The sequence below is a fragment of the Dendronephthya gigantea genome, unplaced genomic scaffold (assembly GCF_004324835.1).
Source record: "Dendronephthya gigantea isolate DGI-Jeju-01 unplaced genomic scaffold, DenGig_1.0 000014F, whole genome shotgun sequence".
Lineage (NCBI taxonomy): Eukaryota > Metazoa > Cnidaria > Anthozoa > Malacalcyonacea > Nephtheidae > Dendronephthya > Dendronephthya gigantea.
In genome coordinates this window covers 2,569,849-2,588,573 of record NW_021163024.1, presented here as the reverse complement: position 1 = coordinate 2,588,573, position 18,725 = coordinate 2,569,849, and the positions used below count along the sequence as shown (strand labels likewise).

Sequence of the window (18,725 nt, the reverse complement as noted above, 5' to 3'; positions counted from 1 at the left end):
TCGCAAGTCTGAATGGCGCGAAACTTTGTAGTATTTAAAATGTGTATGTAACTGTATTTATCTACGTCCCAGTCTTATCTGCTAAGAGTTGTGGTGCACAGCTTTGGCTAATTTTCCGATGCGCGATTCGATTTCGCTCGCATGATACGGCAATTCCTCCAAGAGCAACAAATAAACCGTTCTTTTCATGCTTTTCGACTAAGTTTAGATTGAATTGGGGCAAGAATATATTTAATACATGCAGAGTTTGGTCCTATTTTAATAATATCGTTGCTATTTCGCCGTTTAACAAGATGATGTGGTCGTGTATGGGCGCGTTGAACGTCGTAGTTTGCACAGGATTGAAGATTTAATATTACTATATAAGCGCGAATTCCAAAGGCAAAGTGTAAGACAAAGCGAATATATTATGCGGTTTATTTACATTTTTGAACAATTGGCTTTCTATACTTTTTAAAGTACGATGTCCTTTTGAATTTCGCGATCGAACATTTAGGTTCGCAAGGCATCTAAATGCGAATATGAACTGTATTGTTTATGTTCAGAAGCTCTATATTGAGGACTGGCACGTGCGCCGGAGTTAACGCCAGAACAGGCGTCTTGTTGAAAATTCTTTCAAGTAAACCGAGAACTTCTCTTGGGAAAGGTTTCATGAGATGTTCTTGCAATTGGAATGCCTCGTCTGCCACTAAAACGTACGGATACTTTTTAGGAGAACCAGGCAATGCAGCTGGATCCGGAATGTCTAAGTGGTTTTTCTTAATTGCTTCACCCATTTGACAGTGGTTAAATACACCTCCGTCACTGTTTCGACCAGATTCACCAATATCGACAATGGTGAATTGGTAACTGGCATTGCAAATTGCCATTAAAACAATTGAATGCGTTTTTTTATAATTAAAAAACATGGATCCGGAGTTTCCCGGTGCTTGCATGACGACGTGTTTTCCATCAATAGCACCGATGCAGTGGGGAAAATTCCATTTCGTTTCAAACTCGTATGCGATGGTTTTCCATTCATTTTGATTATTGGGACACTTGAGGTGGCTTGCTGATAATATTTTCCACAATGCTTCGCAAGTGGTAAATATAATTCTTCCGATAGTTGTTGGACTGATTCGATAACACAGGGCTGTTGTTGTTTGTGAATCACCATTAGTTAAATACCGTAGAGTTGCACAAAGCCGTTCACTTGGCCCTATACATTCTCGCGTGACACTCGACTTCTGAATTTCTGGAGCAATCATTGCTAAAAGTTCCTCAAATTTTGCAGCATTCATACGAAAGTACCTGAAAAACAATTCATCGTCGAACAAACGTAAATCTTGTACAAGGAGGTAGAATTCCCCTTTTGAATGACGCTCTTGAAAAAGTTTACGCACCCACATTGATTTCCTATATTTATTTTTCTTTCTATTTCTTTTTAACAAAAAGATCATTAGTGTTTTTTTACTTATGATAGCCATGTTTGAAATTGTAGCATTGGCGCGAAATCTTTCTATGTTATACGCCTTCGTACTATTCGTTCAAAGTGGATAAAGTACAACGTACAAGTATTCGCTACGATTTGCTACGTTACGGTTCGGTACGTTACGGTACGGGCGAAGTGGAAAACAGGCTTAATTCATCAAAGTTATCCGACGACGCAAAGATTTGGGTGTCGTCTGCATATATTCCAGGGGTAGTAAATTTTAGGTACTCTGGTAAGTCATTGATATACAGCAGAAACAACAGGGGACCCAGAATGGAACCTTGGGGAACTCCACTTATTATTTCTTTGCGAGTCGATATATAGCCATTCACATAACACACCTGCTCTCGATTAGTCAAATAGGAAGCAAACCAAGCAAGTTCGGAGTGTTTTATTCCAAACTGGTTTTTCATTTTTATCAGTAGGATTTCATGATCAATTGAGTCAAAAGCTTTTCGAATATCTAAGGAAACTATACCAGTAATTTTACTCTCGTCCATATTTTCCAACCATTTATCACACATTTGAAGAAGTAGAGTTAATGTTGAGTGTTTTGGTCTAAAGCCAGATTGAAATTTTGAAACCAGTAAGTTCTCTGACAGATAGTCATATAGTTGTCGAAAAATTTCTTTCTCAAATATTTTGCTAACAATTGGCAAAATGGAGATCGGACGGTAATTTTCACACTTTCTCCTATCTTCGGATTTATAGATTGGTTGGACTCGTGCTATTTTCCAATCATTGACAAATTTCCCAGTATATAATGATAGATTAAAAATGGCAGTCAGTGATCGAGCAATTATATCCGCAGATAGTTTAAGTACTTTTGCTGGAATTTTATCGAATCCCGTAGCTTTAGAAACTTTTAAAGATTTTAGATTATTTACAATTTGATCAATACTTAGACCTGAGAAGCAAAATGTTGAACGGCAAGTAGAATCCTTAACATTTGTTTTGTAGGCAGCGTTACAATTTGTCACTTCAGCCGCTAGTGACGGGCCAATATTAACAAAATAGTTATTTAGTTGATTTGCAATTGAAACTCCGTCTGTAATAACACTACCGCCGGTATTGAGTTCATTGACAATTGTAGATTTACTACCGTCTTTACCTAGAAGAGTATTAATTAATGACCAGCTTTTTTTAACATTTCTCTGCTGAGAGGATTCTGAAAATTTATTATGAAAGTAGTTAGCTTTAGCTTTTCTTATTTCAGAATTCACTTTGTTTCTGATGGTTTTATACTTTTCCCAATGCGCTTCAGAGCCAAATTTTTTAGCCAATTTCTGATGGAGGTCTCTTTCCCTCATAAATTGCTTTATGGATGCATTCACCCATGGCATTGATTTAGTTTTAGTCCGCCTACTCTGAATTGGCGCATGCCTATCGAGTGTCTCTAAAAAAATAATTTCCAAATCTGCCAGCTATCATTTGGGTCATTAAATTGGTTCACATAATCCCAGGGAACCGTATTTAAGTCTTCGAGAAACTGTCGTTCATTAAAATTTTTAAAGTTTCGAAATTCCTTAAAGGCTTGTTTTTTCTTTGGAAACACCATTTTTTTGACAGCAAAAATTAGGTTATGATCGGATATCCCCAAATTAATTACTCCATAGTTAGAAATACTCTCAGGATTGTTAGCTAGAACCAAGTCAATTAAGGTTGCAGTTGTTTTAGTCACCCTAGTTGGTTCTTCTATCAGTTGTTTCAGCTGATACAACGTACATATATTTAATAATGTTTGCGTGTGACTATCATATGGGGATTTACTAACGTCACAATTAAAGTCCCCTAAAGCTATTAATTCTTTATTTTCCATATCACATTTTTGAATAAAACGTTCAAAGTTATCAAACAAACTTATATTAGCATTAGGAGGTCTGTACCAAGAACAAACTAAGAATGGCTTGCTATATTGACGAAAAATTTCAATGCACACCATTTCAAGCGAATTTGGAACCAATTCTGTACGTTCAACACATGAAAAGCAGTTTCTAACATATAAAACGACACCCCCACCGTGTCTATTACGATCCTTTCTGAATAAATCGTATCCAGGTATTTTAATTTCATGGTCTGAGACAAATTCATCGATTTTGGACTCATTGATGGCTAAGACATCAATCGGACATTTTTCCAATATTACTCGAAGCTCATCGATATGCTTCAAGAGGCTATTAACATTTAGGCTAGCTATTCGAAAACCTTTGAGATTAGCAATTTCGCTAAGAGCAGATTCAGAATTACAATTTACTATTGCCGGGTCATTCAACAAGTCATTTAGTTGATTATCGGAGGTTATTGCTGAAATGTCCGGGGAAATATCATGTCAATTAGGTATATTATTTGCAAATTCTCTTAAATTGTCCTGAAGAATTGAGCTGCCTACATTATTTAGATGAAGGCCTCTGAAGTTCAAATGGGAACTATTAATGTTAGCATTTTCTAAATACGATATTTGGGAGTGTTTACAATGACTTCTTAGCATATCATTAACTTGTTTTACCTTACCAGCAAGTTCTTGATTATCATTTCTTACCACAAGTGCTGAGACACCTACAACTGTATCTGGAGAGGAGTGCTTGATTGTGTTCGTAAGATCTACGATAGAATCAGCAACAACTTTTGCGGACGAACTCTTAAGATTGTTGGTTCCAACGTGAAGAATCAACTTATCTGGTCTTTTATTGATTAGCGGTTTAATAAAGTCGTTCATGTCTTCAACAGTTGCTCCTGGAAAGGGCTTTACCACATAGAAGTGATCCCTATCTACATTACTCATTTTTGCACCAATAACATTTTTAACCATGGAGTCACCAGCGATGACAACGGTTTTCTTTTTTCCTGGGTGTATCGTCGTTCGGTTGAAGGCAGTTTTTGACGCAGCCATATCATCGGTTGTTGCTGACTTTACAGTTTGCGTGGCCGACGTTGCTATTGACGTATTGATCTTTTTCTTTTTAATTTTTGGTGTTTGCTTTAGGCCTTGTTTATTGGACGTATCGCCATAAAAAGCATCCTTATCATTATCGTTGCTTGTAGATACATTGGAACTATTGCCAGATGCTTCATCATTCAGGGTCATATATCTGTTGGAATCCTCTACAACAAAGCAGTCACGGTCATTACTCTCAGCAACACGAGCGGGCATCGCATTTCTCTCTTTAACTTGAGTCCAGCCATTCTGTTTGATAACATTTGATGATTGATTATTTCCCGAGGTTTTACTTTTCGATGAAGATTGGCGATAGTCATCATGTATGAGGCTTATCGCAGTTATCAAGCTCGCCTTTTCGTCTTTTAATATTTTGATTTTGGTATTCAAATCAGAAAGAACATTAGCGAGATTACTCATGCATTCAGTATTTTCGGCATATTCCTTCAGGAGATTTTCATTCTGTCGTTGAAGTTTCTCATTTTCACGGCGAAGATTGTACATTTCGAGACTTTCTTTGCCAGATGCCGATTTTATACTTACAGGTAAAGCCTTAATGTTAGATATTGAGGCTTTGTTTTCTTCAATACCTAGTTTGAGCTGCTCGATTTGTACTTTAATCTCATTAACTGCTTCAGTGATCATCTCACCATACATGTGCTCGGCTTGATATTTTTTTTGCATTTCATCGTATATTTGAGGACCTTCTTCTGGTTGAACAGTTTCGTCTGCTTTCCCAAAACTTTGTGATGAAGCTATACTGTCTCCGTCGTCTTTGCCTTCGGCAGAAACCAACTCGTCATCTTGCGAATCCCCGTCACTTTCGTCCATTGAATTCGCGATCAGTTTAAGCTCATTGCGAAGCAACTCGCCGTCTTGACCTTTAATTATCAATGAATTACTTGTTGAGTACCATCTGATCGTTATATCTGCATTTTCAAATGATTTACATCCACCTCTGGGCACGAACCATTTTGAATCGATCTTCAAGATTTTATCGCAAGTCTTTTTAAGGTCTTCAAAGCTGCCTAACCATTTGAAAGAACCTCTAGTTGTAATAAACAAATTAGCTTGAAAATTATCTTGATTCATCGCTATAGCGAAGCACGAAGATGCACGAAGATTAGATTCTTAAAAAGTAATCAACTTAGCAGAGCTCTAAAAACACGTATATCAAAATCTCGCTTTCGACTAATCAAGACGGGATTGACTAATCAAGACGGGATTATTAGCGCTCAGTTCAACCGGAGTTCTCAGTTCTCAGTTTTTAATTCCTGTTTTCTATGTTTAAGACCTCTGTTTCGTTTTACTGGAATAGGGTTTGTAATTGTTTTAAATTTATAAAATTACTAAATATCTTATAGCGAACATTGCCGGCTTTATAAGATCTTCAATTTTCGTATCAACAAAAATTTGGTAGTTAACGAGCAGCACAATATTGGTGCTTCGATCCATTGGCGGATCCAGGATAAAGCAAGTTACTAAACCTGAATAAGATGCAGGTCGTAGCTTGAAGCTTAATTGGGGGAGTGTATATTCAATATTCGTCCTATGCCCGACTGATTTCTTTTGAACGCTATTATTCCTATGGTATATAAACATGAATATATGAATTTACACCCCTCCCCCCCCCCGAATTAAGCCGTCTAGCTACGGCCCTGATAAGTTGGGTGAAACAGTCTTTGAGGCAAAGCTCAATTTAATATATTGCCTGCAATTTTTGCAGTTAATGGAACATTTTTCAAAGAAATCAAGAAATTTTCAATATGCTTGTGGAAGCACTTACAGCTGTTGTAGCTGTCCTTTGTTGTTTCATCGATTAGCACTGACACTCTCTCATGGCTTAGCAAGTTTTAACTCTTAATAAGCTACAAAAATTACTTGAAATGGCTTTGATGATCATTGGCATTGGGGCACTTGTTGCTAGTCCTGTTGTATATGCAGTTATCACATCAGTTGGACCAACTGTTGTTGAAACAGCTAGTCAAACATACGATGATCTTAGTTCAAAGGCGGCCGAAGGGATCGCCGTGATAAGAAAAACGTGTGACAAAATTAGTGGGAGATTTGACCAAGCTGTTAGGAATACCGAAAAAATTGTCTTTTGGGGTATTCTTAACTTGAAAGCGGTTGGCCTGATTATTTGTATTGGTTGTGCGAAGCTATTGCAGGATATGTCAATGAATATCATATTTCAACTGGTTTACGTCGGAAGCAGTGTTTTCACGCTTATCTTTATGATTTTAATATTCGTGGACTTTTTCAACTTTTTTTCGGATTGTACATTACAGTATGCCAAGAAAGGTAAGGGATATTTTTTATGGTTATTTAGGTGAATGTATTTGTTATAAGGGATTATATACAAAATTGGGGAAGTCCCCTTCACGTATAGAATGCTGACTAAGCTTATAAACCAGCGTTGATGATGCACTTACAGAAAAAAGATATGTTCTGTTTTCGTTGCTTATGAGATGGACACATTTATATATATATATATATATTGTATCGTAGCTTGTATTATTTTTCTACTGCGATTTACGAAATAGAAAGCAAAAGTGTTTAGACTGCACTTTCGTTTCCATACAGCTGATTTCAGCCTCATTAACTATTTATGTTGCTATGGAGGCAGAGCAAGATTCATTAGTATACTTCATATGTATTTACATATAAGATCTAAAAATACTATAATATACTATATTTGTGTAACACTCGCGGGCTTATTATGAATCTCATTAAAATGATTTCTTAGAAATTGTGGAGAACTGCAAGGAAATGAACGAATATATATTTAGTAGCTGTACAAAAATATGATGTTAACGTTCAGGTTTTCCAAGGACATAACTATTTCAAACGAGCTTACCAACGCTCATGCATCAAATACAATACCTAGGTATATTTAAATTCAAAAACCCGCAGATTTGGAAACGTTCCACTTTTTTTCAATCTATCAGTAGTTCCAAAAAATAAATTGACTCAGTTTTTGTGTTATTCCCAAATAAACTATTACGCAACCATCCCGCAAGTATCTTTAGATTAGCAGTAAGTTTATTCAGCCTTTGAGGCATAACAGAATAATACGCATACCGTATCACACGCATACCTTAAATGCTGCAATCTCGAATTATCTTAGATAAATCGTTCACATGTAGCCAAAAGCAGCAAAGGGCCTAAATTCACCCTTGGGTGACGCCGTGGAAATTGGTAAGACTTATGCTTCGAACTTGGTGAGAGACTTACACAAAAGATTAGAAGCTTGCGATTGCACATGGCAAAAACGATATTCGTCTGACTTATAATAACTTTGTGTATACTTTAAGCCTCAAAATGGCCATTTCACAGCTGTCAGATGTTAGTCAACAGTTTTCTCTTTGATAGCGATACATAAATGCACAATTGTGAATCAGTGATTAGATTTTCGGGTAGAGACTTCATGAACACCAATTTCTGCGGTGTTAACTTGGATCCAGGTGGTACCCACTCAATCACCAATTCACTATTTGATAAGACACCATATATATAAATACCACCATTCAGCTTATTTCTAGTGGAGCAAAGGGGGGCTTCAAATGCCCCCCTGGTGCGTTACGCCACTCAGCATTAAGACCAACGACTTGGGAAAGATCTCTGAGATAGTCCAAAACCAGTTTCACTCTTGACCAATGATCGCGATGGTAACTTACCAAGCAAAAAATTGTTTGATAGTGTCAGAGATTACTAAAACGCCTTTTGCAAATCCACAAAAGCAGCCCGTACCGGCTGTCATTTGTCCAACGTGAATGGTGTTCTCGGATTGTTTCAGGTAAGAAAGGGGCAAAAAGCATGGAGTAGAATGACAATGAATTGTGTATACAGCTCTCCCTAAAAGTTCCCCTTGGGGACAACAGGAATAAAAATAGAAAGTGCTAGCTAATAGCATATAGTGGGTTACCGATTTCTGCCGAAGTTGGCTTATACCAGCTAGCACAGCTGGTCAGCATGCTGACTGGGGCTTTAATATATGTTTCAGGAGTTTTGTTATGCCGGAAATGTTGTCACAATGTAGTCGAAGGTCGTTATGTCTGTGAAAAAATAAGCCCTCAAGCACGCAGAAAATACAAAAAGGAATGTATTTTTCGTCAAGGAGAAACACTGGTTCAGACGTTACGAAATCCAAGAGGTTAGTTACTATACTGCATAGTTCAACACATGAAGTACTTTTAAATTATCTTTATGAAGTTCTTTTAAATTATCTTTTCAACCCAATTCAAGTTGCAATAGGGGCAGCTATAGATAAGTAAATTTTATGAGCACAAGTTACGCAGAGCTAATTCTACGGAGTTTTCAATGCTGCTCTACGTAGTACCGTGATTGGAACATCGAAATTTGAACTGCACCGCGATGTAGATATTCAGAAAACAACTTTCGAATTCTTTCTCAGAAATATGTCTTCATCGAAATGACCAACAAAATATAAACCGATTTGCATTTTACAACACAGATGCACGTTTTATATTCTGAAAAATTTGATCTTTTTTGGGGGGGGAGGGCATTTCAACATCGGGATAGATCATGATCCGTCTGGACGAATCATTCGTCTGAATATGATTCTAAACACACGACACACTATCTTGACAAACTACAGTATGCATGCAGACGAACATGTCCAACGAAACAGAATCGCGCGCCTTTAGAAAGTGCACGGGAATTGGGAAATTATTTATGTGGTAAAAAGCGGATATTTCAAAATGGCGGCGAGTTGTTTTTGTCAAAAAGAAAGATGAAGAAATCAATAATTGAGAGAAAATGCTATACCTGAAACAATAAAAGAGCGAAAAATGGTCTGAAATTATTTACAACTGTGCTTTATTTACTTTGCATAAATCGTAAATTTGTCGAGACAGTTGTCACGTTTGTAAAAATAAAATTTACGATAACGGATTAGATTTTTAAAAAAGACTAGAATATTGTACATTATTGCGCATGGATTTATTATATTAGCTACACAAACTCTTTATAGGGATTCTTTTCGACGTGATAACAGTATGTAAAGCCGACATACGGGAGACTGGGCAGGTTCGTGAGTAATAGTATTTTTATAATTATATTTTTTTCATATTAAAAAGGTCTAATTTACACAAATGCTCCGACTACATCCAATACTACGGTAATAAAAGTTTCAATTTAGGACGTTTTAACGACAGCTCATGACCAAAATAGCTATTATAATTTATAATTGCTTCTGGTGGGAGCATAATTATTACTTAAATATTTTATTTATTGCAATTATTTTCAGCCAGCTGAGGCATTTTCCTGGTTCCCAGGTTTCGCATGGACAATTGCAGAATGCCCTGGGTGTAATGAACATTTAAAATGGTGAGATCACGATTTCATCATATTGAGGCCTGTTTCAGACGTCAAACTTTACATGTGCCGAACCTATAATGTTAATGAGTCAAAGTCTTTGTTTAAGTTCATTTACATTCGATTCGACACATGAAAAGTTCAACGTCTAATCCTAAAACGGGCCTAATAATTAAGTTAAAGTGCCAAATAACGGCAGGGGTGTGTTTTTAAAAGAAACTATCATCCTTGCATTGAAATTTATCTTTATATTTAATGTAGCCCTCTTTTTACGCTAGGACTTTTACACAGTCTGGAAGACATGAATATTCCTTTGCCGGATTGATATTGTCCAAATTAGACAGGCAAAGTTAACATGTGTGATGTGAGTATTATATAATATATGAGCAGTCGAAGTATATCAAGTGAATTACAAGTTTTATAAATGAAACACATACCCTTGGCTTGCCATTCGAGCCCATCCTTCATTGGTCTTTATTATCATTGGTGGTGTTATAATAAAATAGATTCTCAAAGATAACGTGTATACCATACATAGCGCTTATATAATTATAATGATGAATAATAAAGAGAAACGGAAATTTGAAAGTTCTAAACATTTTTTTCATGATCCAACAGTGCCTCTACCTAATTTCATTTTAAAAGAAATAAATTGAAAATAAATTTATTCGAATCTAAAACTCGCATTATTTAGGCGACGTACGTAGAATGGCAAAGAACGAGGAAGAAAATTTACAGTTGCAAATTAATTAAAAGACCAAAATTGTTGTACAGGAATATTAATGTATTATTAGGTGTTTTTTGATTTACTTGTCGTCGTTGCGTTGATTTTAGTCCATATAAGACACAGATATTATAATTATACTAGATACTTGCACTCGAGCATAAAATCTATATTTTCTCGCAACCACATAATATCCTATATTTATGATCATCTCTAGACTATACATGCGTGTGTTCAAATTATATAAATAATAATAATATAATATAAAAAATAATAAAAATAATAGTAGTAATAAATACTTGTTTTCGTTTCCAATGACTTGTTTCCTCTGGCGAGTCGATCGCATGAAAATCAGATTAGAATAACAAACTGAGTTTATTGTAACATTTTAATTTTGAAATCTATTTATGCATTACCTTGAGTATTACCTTTATGTGCAACGACACATTCAATGCAGAGAGATGGTGAAATAAGATCAAGAGATCCATGTTATATTTAGTCTAGCTGGCTTAAAAAGCGATCAGAGTCCATGGTTTGAGTTTCCGGTGAAAAATCAAATTATTGTATGCTTTACAGGCCAAAACGAATATTCTTTTTTCGCGTGTAGGACAATATACAATAATATAATAATAACTTAAGCAATGAAATTAATTGGAATTAGGAAAGCGGCTATTTAAAGCCAACTTTAATAAAGGTGGATCTGTTAAAAAAGAAGTTGGAATTCCGCTAAAAATTGTAGCATTTAAGAATTAAAACCATGCATTCGTAGCACATTTATAGTTAAATTTGACAGCTCGAGAACATTTCGTTGTTGAAATTATATGTTATAAAATTTAGTCAATCGGACGTTTGCAACGTTTGCGAGTTATCAGTTTAAACTCGTCTTGAATTCACGAACTCAGCGCGGACAACTTCAACTTCGCATTTTTATTCCTGGGTGGAATTTAAAATTTCCTTTGTGCGTGTCAACTACATTATACGCATATGCTCACTCGCGCATTACACAATTTGGAAAAACCGTATATATTATATTCAATATCGTGATCAGTCCCAAACATGAATTAGAAAATTGCATCTGCAGTTACTTTAACATTCAAAATTTTCTTAATGTCAAACACTCCCAGGTGTGTTATGCAATATCCCAAAAAATACCTTGCAAGCAGCCTAGCACCATCTGAGCCTCAGGCGATCCATGGTCGTGTTACGGTGGAATAAATTTCCATAAACTTATCCTGCTTATATAATTAGATGAAGAATTCTAGGAAAATGATTATTACAATCAATTTCTTCTGCAGAGGATATTTTTTGAGCATGCAAAATAATGCTATAAATATTGCGTTCTTTATACGATTTTGACTTATTAACAAAACTTGATTCATCAGCCTATATAGCAGTTTACTTCACAAAATGTTCACCACACGGAATTTTATTTAATATACAAAGTTTCCCAACAATAATAAATAAACGCTTTCTTTTCTAATATGAAAACTATAGTATAATGACACGAATGTACATATAATTATATAGTATATCAATTAAATCCTATAAGGTTGGTTTTCATAATATGTCATACTTCGTTGTAATTCAGATGTCATAATGGGTTGTTATGCGAAATCTGACATATAAAAACCGAATTAGAACAAATACGACCAATTATAATTGCCAATTACGACGAATTATAACGATTATCAAAAAAGGCAACACACTTAATATTCATATTGTTATTTTCAAAATGCAAAAGTACCATGTACTACTTCTAGTTCTGTAGGTCACAAAGTGAATATTTGCTATGTTGATATTTTGGTGTTCATTGACTGACGGTGAAAAACAATTAATATCTAAATTACACCAAATTTGCCTAGCAGGACTAATTCCTTTACATAGATCAAATTTGCGTAGCTATGGTTTCATAGTAACTGATGTTTCTGCAATTCTACTTATTAATAATTTTTATTGCAATTAAAATTCATATTTATTTTGAAATAATATAGGAGTCGACACGGCAAAAACATTTACATTAATCGGCATCATTTTTCAGCAAATTTAGACTAATTAATATAAATTATGAAAAAATCATGCGAGGGTGATTAAAATTTAAAAATGCGATTGATTTTTTTAAAATTCTGCTGAGATTAGCCGCAAGGGCAATTCAAATCTGATCAGGAGTACTTTTCATTTCTAAATTGTACGAGTATCATTGCATGATTTTTTTATTCCTCTATCTCAAAGACATCAAACATCAATATTCAGCATTCAAATTGGTGGACAACTTAACGAATTCCTACACTCATCAGACGATTTTTCTTTGGCCCATGACCATTTTCGTTGAAAGCGACACCTGGGAAAGCTGGGTCAGAGACAGCAGGTGTACGAAAATATGCAGACGATATGTCAGCACACCAGTCATTGCAAAGTTTGTAGCAGTTATTTGTATATCCTGACAAAAAAAAACCCTTAAAGAAGGATGTGTCACAAATAAGCATCTGATATTTGTATTACGTCGTAGCCACACCTTCTTCATTTGCTGTCCATAAACCATATGACGCTGCATTCTTATCATAATTACCAAACAATGTGATAGGCGGACCATCTTTGGTAAAAGCTGCTTTTTGTTTAGATTCTTCATCGACAAACATCACCTCAGTAAACTGAAATGAGAAGATTTTGGTTAATGGAAATTTCGCGGAAATTATCTTCCCCAGACCACGAGGTACGTGCAACTGAAGACAATTAGTAATTCTCATTTTGAAAATTCTTTATTAAATGGCTTTGAATTCATAATTGCAAATAGCGTCGTGTTTAATTTCATTCAGTTGAATTACCCAAAAAACAGTTTGCAAGCACCGTGCGCTATGAATCAAGGATATATCTAAGTTGTAGGCTCCCTAAAGTCCATTTAGATTACACGTTCCTTTATCAGGATTATTAGTTAACATTTATTTACCCCGACCGAAGGAAACATTATATTTATGTGGACCCGAGACCAGTTGATATTTTACGAGGCAAAGCCGAGTCTATCACAATAATTTCAAATGAATAAACAGTCCAAAGGTCACATATCCCGGTGCGCCGCACGTGATTAAAGTTGTTATTTTCCCCTGCAGGGGGTCGCACGGGCGACATCAAAATTTCGTCACTCTCGCGTGTGATTCGCTCTCGACCAATGAAACGCTACGAACACCAAACTTTGACAAGCGATATAATAATGTTCTTTATAAGGGCATTGGAAAAGTTTAGTTGCGTTTGTGAAATGACCTATTTTACGCTTTCTGTTATTCTACTGTCTTTTTCGTTTTGCTCAATGATTTTCTGTTAAAAAGAAATCTGAAATAAGTATAATTAGCAAGAAGCAATTTCGAAAAATATTGAAAAACGTACCGATATGTTGTTACAGTCTGCTCGATATCCCAGTTCAGGTGTAGTGGTGAGTTCAGTCTTTATATTCACATGACTGTCTGTCGTATAACACATTGTCCATCCACCACCAAATGACGTCATATCACAATTAACTTCGAATGGATTGCCTTGGCCATCTCCATCTGGATCAATCAAATATTTTCCATCCTTGTGACCTGCAATTCTATTCTTAATATCAAGACAACTAGAATAACCTGGAAAGCAAGAGGAAAAATACCCCTTTCAGATTTTACGTTTTGAAATGGCGGTTCCGTGATTTTATGTTTCTCGCAATTTCATCATATTCTACAAAAATCTGCAAACAAACAAGTGATCCATCATCCATCCGTAGTTGCGAATGCTTTTGTTGCGAACAACACTTATTCTGTAATTTCAACCTTAAAGAATATAGCGTTCCCGCTCTTAAATTACGTTAGTTAAAAGCCAACTAGGATACAGGAGAGAAGTTATTTAACTTTCGGCCATTAACTAAACAAGCGGTTAAGTTGAAAGACATTATAGAATGATTTATCAATCGATCTAATGCCACTGGGATCGATGATCATCCCACCGGAATTGTTGAAAGAGTCTGCCTCGTTTATATTTATATTACTGATATGATTAATAGGGTTTTACTGGTTGACTTTAAAAGCTTAGTGTCTGGATCTTGTTTTATCAAAATTCAAAGACTAGAATATTTTTACATGTGAACGGAAATTCCACAATCATCAACTAAATGTTTTGCTTACCTTCTCTAACCTATAATATGGGCAAGAAACAATGAGATGAGAAAAATATTTAAAGTAAAAGTGATTTGTAAACGATTATAAAATGAGTAAAGACTAAATATATTTTATGCATTGTACATTATGCATTGTCCCGTAAAGACCTTTTCTGCGCGCACCCAAAAAGTTAATATTCAACCAATTCTTCAGTCCAAAGTATGAACAATGGGATAATTTATGTATATGTAGCAGATTTAATTTGAAGTGAAAGTTCAAAAATGTATCACGGAAGAACAGCCCTTATTTTTGCATTTATTTACAGCAAATCTTACCAGAACGTCTTCGTAATATGTCCAATTTCCAACGTTTCCATTCTTTGTTTGGTTCATTTTTACAGTGCTGTTGCTTAGTTGGCAGTTTTTCCTATAAATGTTCCTTTTTTCTCTGAAATTGTAACCAAAGCAATTATCATGACCAATGCAGAGAAGATGACATTCTCCCAAGTAATGAACGTTGTGACTGGAGATCAAGTTTGAAGGAGGTATCGCTTTGTTTCCTATCAATTCAAAAACCACGCAATAAAAGATTCGCTTCCTAAGAAAACAAACTAACAAAATTATAGTACTTTTTGAGTTATTTTTGAAATTCCATTTCTATCGACTGTTTCTGCTTAAGTTTAATATGGCATTATAAGTTTTGGTTACCAGGGCTTCGAGAATTTTGTCAATTTTCGTGCAATTGTCCCCTTTTTGATGGTGATATTTTTACACTATTAAACATAATATTTTGTGTTACCTGACCAACTAAATAATTCGCATTGATTGCAGTGACATTTTGACTTCATATAGTGATATAGATTCCAGTTTATGCACACAGTCATAAATCATAACTCATAACTTAATCACTAAATTATAACTTTACGGGACAAAGATTACTTAGGAATGTAATCTGTTTGATAAACTGATATAAAATTCATTATTGAGAAATGAAATCTTTATGCCAAGATGTGCTAAACGTATATATTTAATCGATTTCTTCAAGCTGGACTTTAAATGCTTACCAACAGTAATCTTCTTAAAATTTCTCACTGAACAAGATTGTTGTGTATTTGATGTCGACAGTATCATCAGTAACAGTCCAACTAAAATTATAAGATTACAAATAAGGCGCCTGCTAAGCGTTTACTCCACGAGCTAAAGAAGTGATTTTGCTGGTTCTTTTAGCCGGAAAGAGTTCACAAATAAAAGCAGAAGATTGGTTGGGGAATATGGAGCCGGGAAATCGGCACATTATTTTAGCAACATAATAAAAATGCTGCTGATTGGTAAGTAAATAATTTAATAATCCCCGAGCGGGCGCGGAGCGCCTGCGAGGGTACTAATTCCGCTCGGAGATTAGGAGTTACACCCGGAACCCGGTAGAACATAGCCGAATCCAAAGTTGCCCAAATTCTTTGTCATGGACGGTCGACGTTGGGTGGTTTTATAAGTTATGCGCATGCGCGAGTAACGTCTGGTAATCAACGAACGTTCTGATTGGCTAAGACAGAAAGTTTGTATTTCAATGAGAACGTCAGCAATTTAAATTAACTGTCATTTCGTATTTGGTAAACATTTTTGTAATTTGTAAAAGCGTTTCATAAACTTTGTGCAAAGAAAGTAAAACGAGAAGAAACAAGATATATGAAGCATGACAGTTAGCAAAGATGAACGTGGATACGGTCAAGACAAAGCCGTGTAAGAGGAATAATTCATAATCTGCAAACTTATAAATGTTTTCAAAGACAAAGGGTACGTGTTTACTTTGTTTATTTCGTATTTGTTTCGCGATAAGAAAGCCGTATTTGTATACTTTTCAGCTTTGTATGCCGTTTATTTGTAAAATTTTCAGCTTTTTATGCAAACGCATAAACCTGTGAAAGGCTATTACACCTTTGCTTTAACTTCAAAAAGTGTTTTTGAAAGTGTAATTTGAATTTTGGTATCAAAAATACACACTATATTTATAAAGTATAAAACTTTTAGCCGCCGGCGTCGACTGCAATTACAGAATAAAATAACATTTGAAGTTTTTTCTTTGTCTGTGAAGATTTTGTACTGTTTTAATCGTTTGAAACTTCGATTTTAAATCGTTACTTAATTGCTTGCATGGTATAATGCAGCAAAATTGAACGGGCAATGTTTACACTAGCTTTATGATTATTTTTGTATTGAATGATGGAAACATTAGCTATAATATACTCGGTAAAATATAATAGGACTGATTTGAGTTTTGTGTCATTTCATAATATAAGTTTAGGTCAGGTTAACTCAGGAAATTGTGTACTTGGTTTGAAATAGCGAGGGGTTGCTGCATGCATGTATTTCTAGTATAAATTATAATATAACATTTTTAGTACGCGCGTGCTAATTGACCGAGAAGCATATTTGTATAACTGTATAGAAACACGAGAATTTTCCCGCCGAACTTGGCAAGCGAATTAATTAATGTAATGAGAATTTGTAATTTAATCGAATTATAATATTTGTACAAAAACTTTTATCGAAGAGTATATTAAGACAAATAGAAAACATTTTTTCCTGTGCTTTTATACAGTTATGGAAACACTTCTGGGGGTTTTAGAGAACTCGAAATAACGTGGAGAAACCTGTCCTACGGGCTCGTTTTCCCACGGATTATTTCTCGGTCTCCCAAACTCCCAAGCGTATTGTTAAAAACTAGAGTCGAGTGCATAAGAATACGCGTGCAGTCGTTTAGTTTCGATCGAGGGATCTATTACCTGGTGTTCATTCACTGTGAAAACAGTGAATTTCTGAAGCCAAGAATTAATAATAATATAAATAATAATAAGAGGAATACATGCATATAATATTTAAATAGCATGCAGGAGTAAATCGTCAGACTGGCTTCACCACTTTTGAAAACAATCCTTGCACCCGCAGCTGCCGCAGCTGATGTTAAGCACAAAGAATCTGGAAGTATTAGTGCCACTGATGATTACAATAGTCACATGCGACCACGTTTATTTCGATTAGCCAGAATAAGTCTTAAACGAAAATTAATTAAATTTTAATTAAGTCTTAAAACAATTAAGGCCTGGTTCACACTAGCTCCTAAGAATCGGGGATCCATTGTATTAATTTCTGGATAGACAAAGCATTTTGCGCACCAGCGACCTCCGACAAAAGGAATCCCAGATTCTTAGGACAAGTGTAAACCAGGCTTTAGTCTTAAAACTCTCGCTTTAGTTCCTTGCATTAATTTTTAATGAAGTCTTAAAACTCTCGCCCGTTCGTTGACTTTCGTCGCAAATTTTTAATTCAAAAATACAGTTTTACAGGCATACATACATTAGACATGAGTATGATAATTTGCAGTGAAGACACATTACTATTGAATAATGAAGGACTGTAAATACATCAAATTTTATCCCTTTAAAGACCACAAGAAACCGGGTCTTTTCGTACTTTTTATAGAAAGAACAACTCAGTTGCAATTAAATAAGCCTCTCATGCAACCGGAACGAACGTAACGCTGACTGAGTAAGTGGCATGTTATAATTTTAATTTTTATTACAAAACTTCCTTAAGGCGGTGTTAGACTATGCAATTTTCCTTGCAACTTGCAATGCAATTATAATTTCGAGGGATGTTAATTAGTAATGATTGTTCGAAATGCTAAGAAAACGTTGGCAGATCGTAAGAAATGTTCGTATTTGTCAACTTTATAGATGCCTCGTATTTGTCAAATTTAGGTGGAGTAGAATTGCATTGCAAGTTGCAAGGAACGTTGCATGGTGTAACACCGCCTTTAGCCTGTGTGACATGTTTGAATTGAGTCATGCAGAGAGCGATTTAGTTCATGTTTCAAACTTGAAACTCGCCCCCGTGGCTAGCCCAAATTTGGAATAATCTAGGATTAAAACTAGAATTGCACTTGCCATGGCGTGATCATACATCTAGCTTTACTTATTTCAAAAAAAAATTAAAATATGACTATTTTAAATTTTGTCGAAAATAAAGTAAAGAAATTTATTTCAGTGTTTTGCTTTTCACATTTCAATGCATGTCTTAGTACATAAATTATATTTTAAATAACAATTTGCCATTGCGTTTCAAATGTCTATGCTATTAA

At 35.2% G+C, this 18,725-nt stretch overlaps 2 protein-coding genes and 1 pseudogene across 3 annotated transcripts; 1 reads left to right on the top strand and 2 right to left on the bottom strand.

The window, feature by feature from the left end:
- Window positions 1–545: 545 nt before the first annotated feature.
- LOC114519839 (protein ANTAGONIST OF LIKE HETEROCHROMATIN PROTEIN 1-like) lies at window positions 546–1,478 on the bottom strand (the record flags this gene model as incomplete). Its single annotated transcript, XM_028540018.1, has 1 exon — window positions 546–1,478. A coding segment is annotated over exon 1 (921 nt), but the record flags the coding sequence as incomplete, so codon positions are not given.
- Window positions 1,479–6,218: 4,740 nt separating this feature from the next.
- Window positions 6,219–13,180, top strand: LOC114519825. Of its 2 annotated transcripts, XR_003686618.1 has the most exons (7): window positions 6,219–6,710; window positions 8,413–8,562; window positions 9,403–9,458; window positions 9,679–9,758; window positions 10,025–10,110; window positions 12,700–12,883; window positions 13,088–13,180. XR_003686618.1 is itself a non-coding variant. In XM_028540005.1 (6 exons), exons 1-5 carry the CDS (start codon window positions 6,293–6,295, stop codon window positions 10,098–10,100), a joined length of 780 nt encoding a protein of 259 aa, XP_028395806.1. In that variant the 5' UTR covers window positions 6,219–6,292; the 3' UTR covers window positions 10,101–10,110; window positions 10,441–10,515. The 2 variants fall into 2 exon arrangements, 1 of the variants encoding a protein (XP_028395806.1); XM_028540005.1 differs by lacking the exons at window positions 12,700–12,883; window positions 13,088–13,180 and adding an exon at window positions 10,441–10,515.
- LOC114519826 lies at window positions 12,737–14,082 on the bottom strand (annotated as a pseudogene).
- Window positions 14,083–18,725: the final 4,643 nt, after the last annotated feature.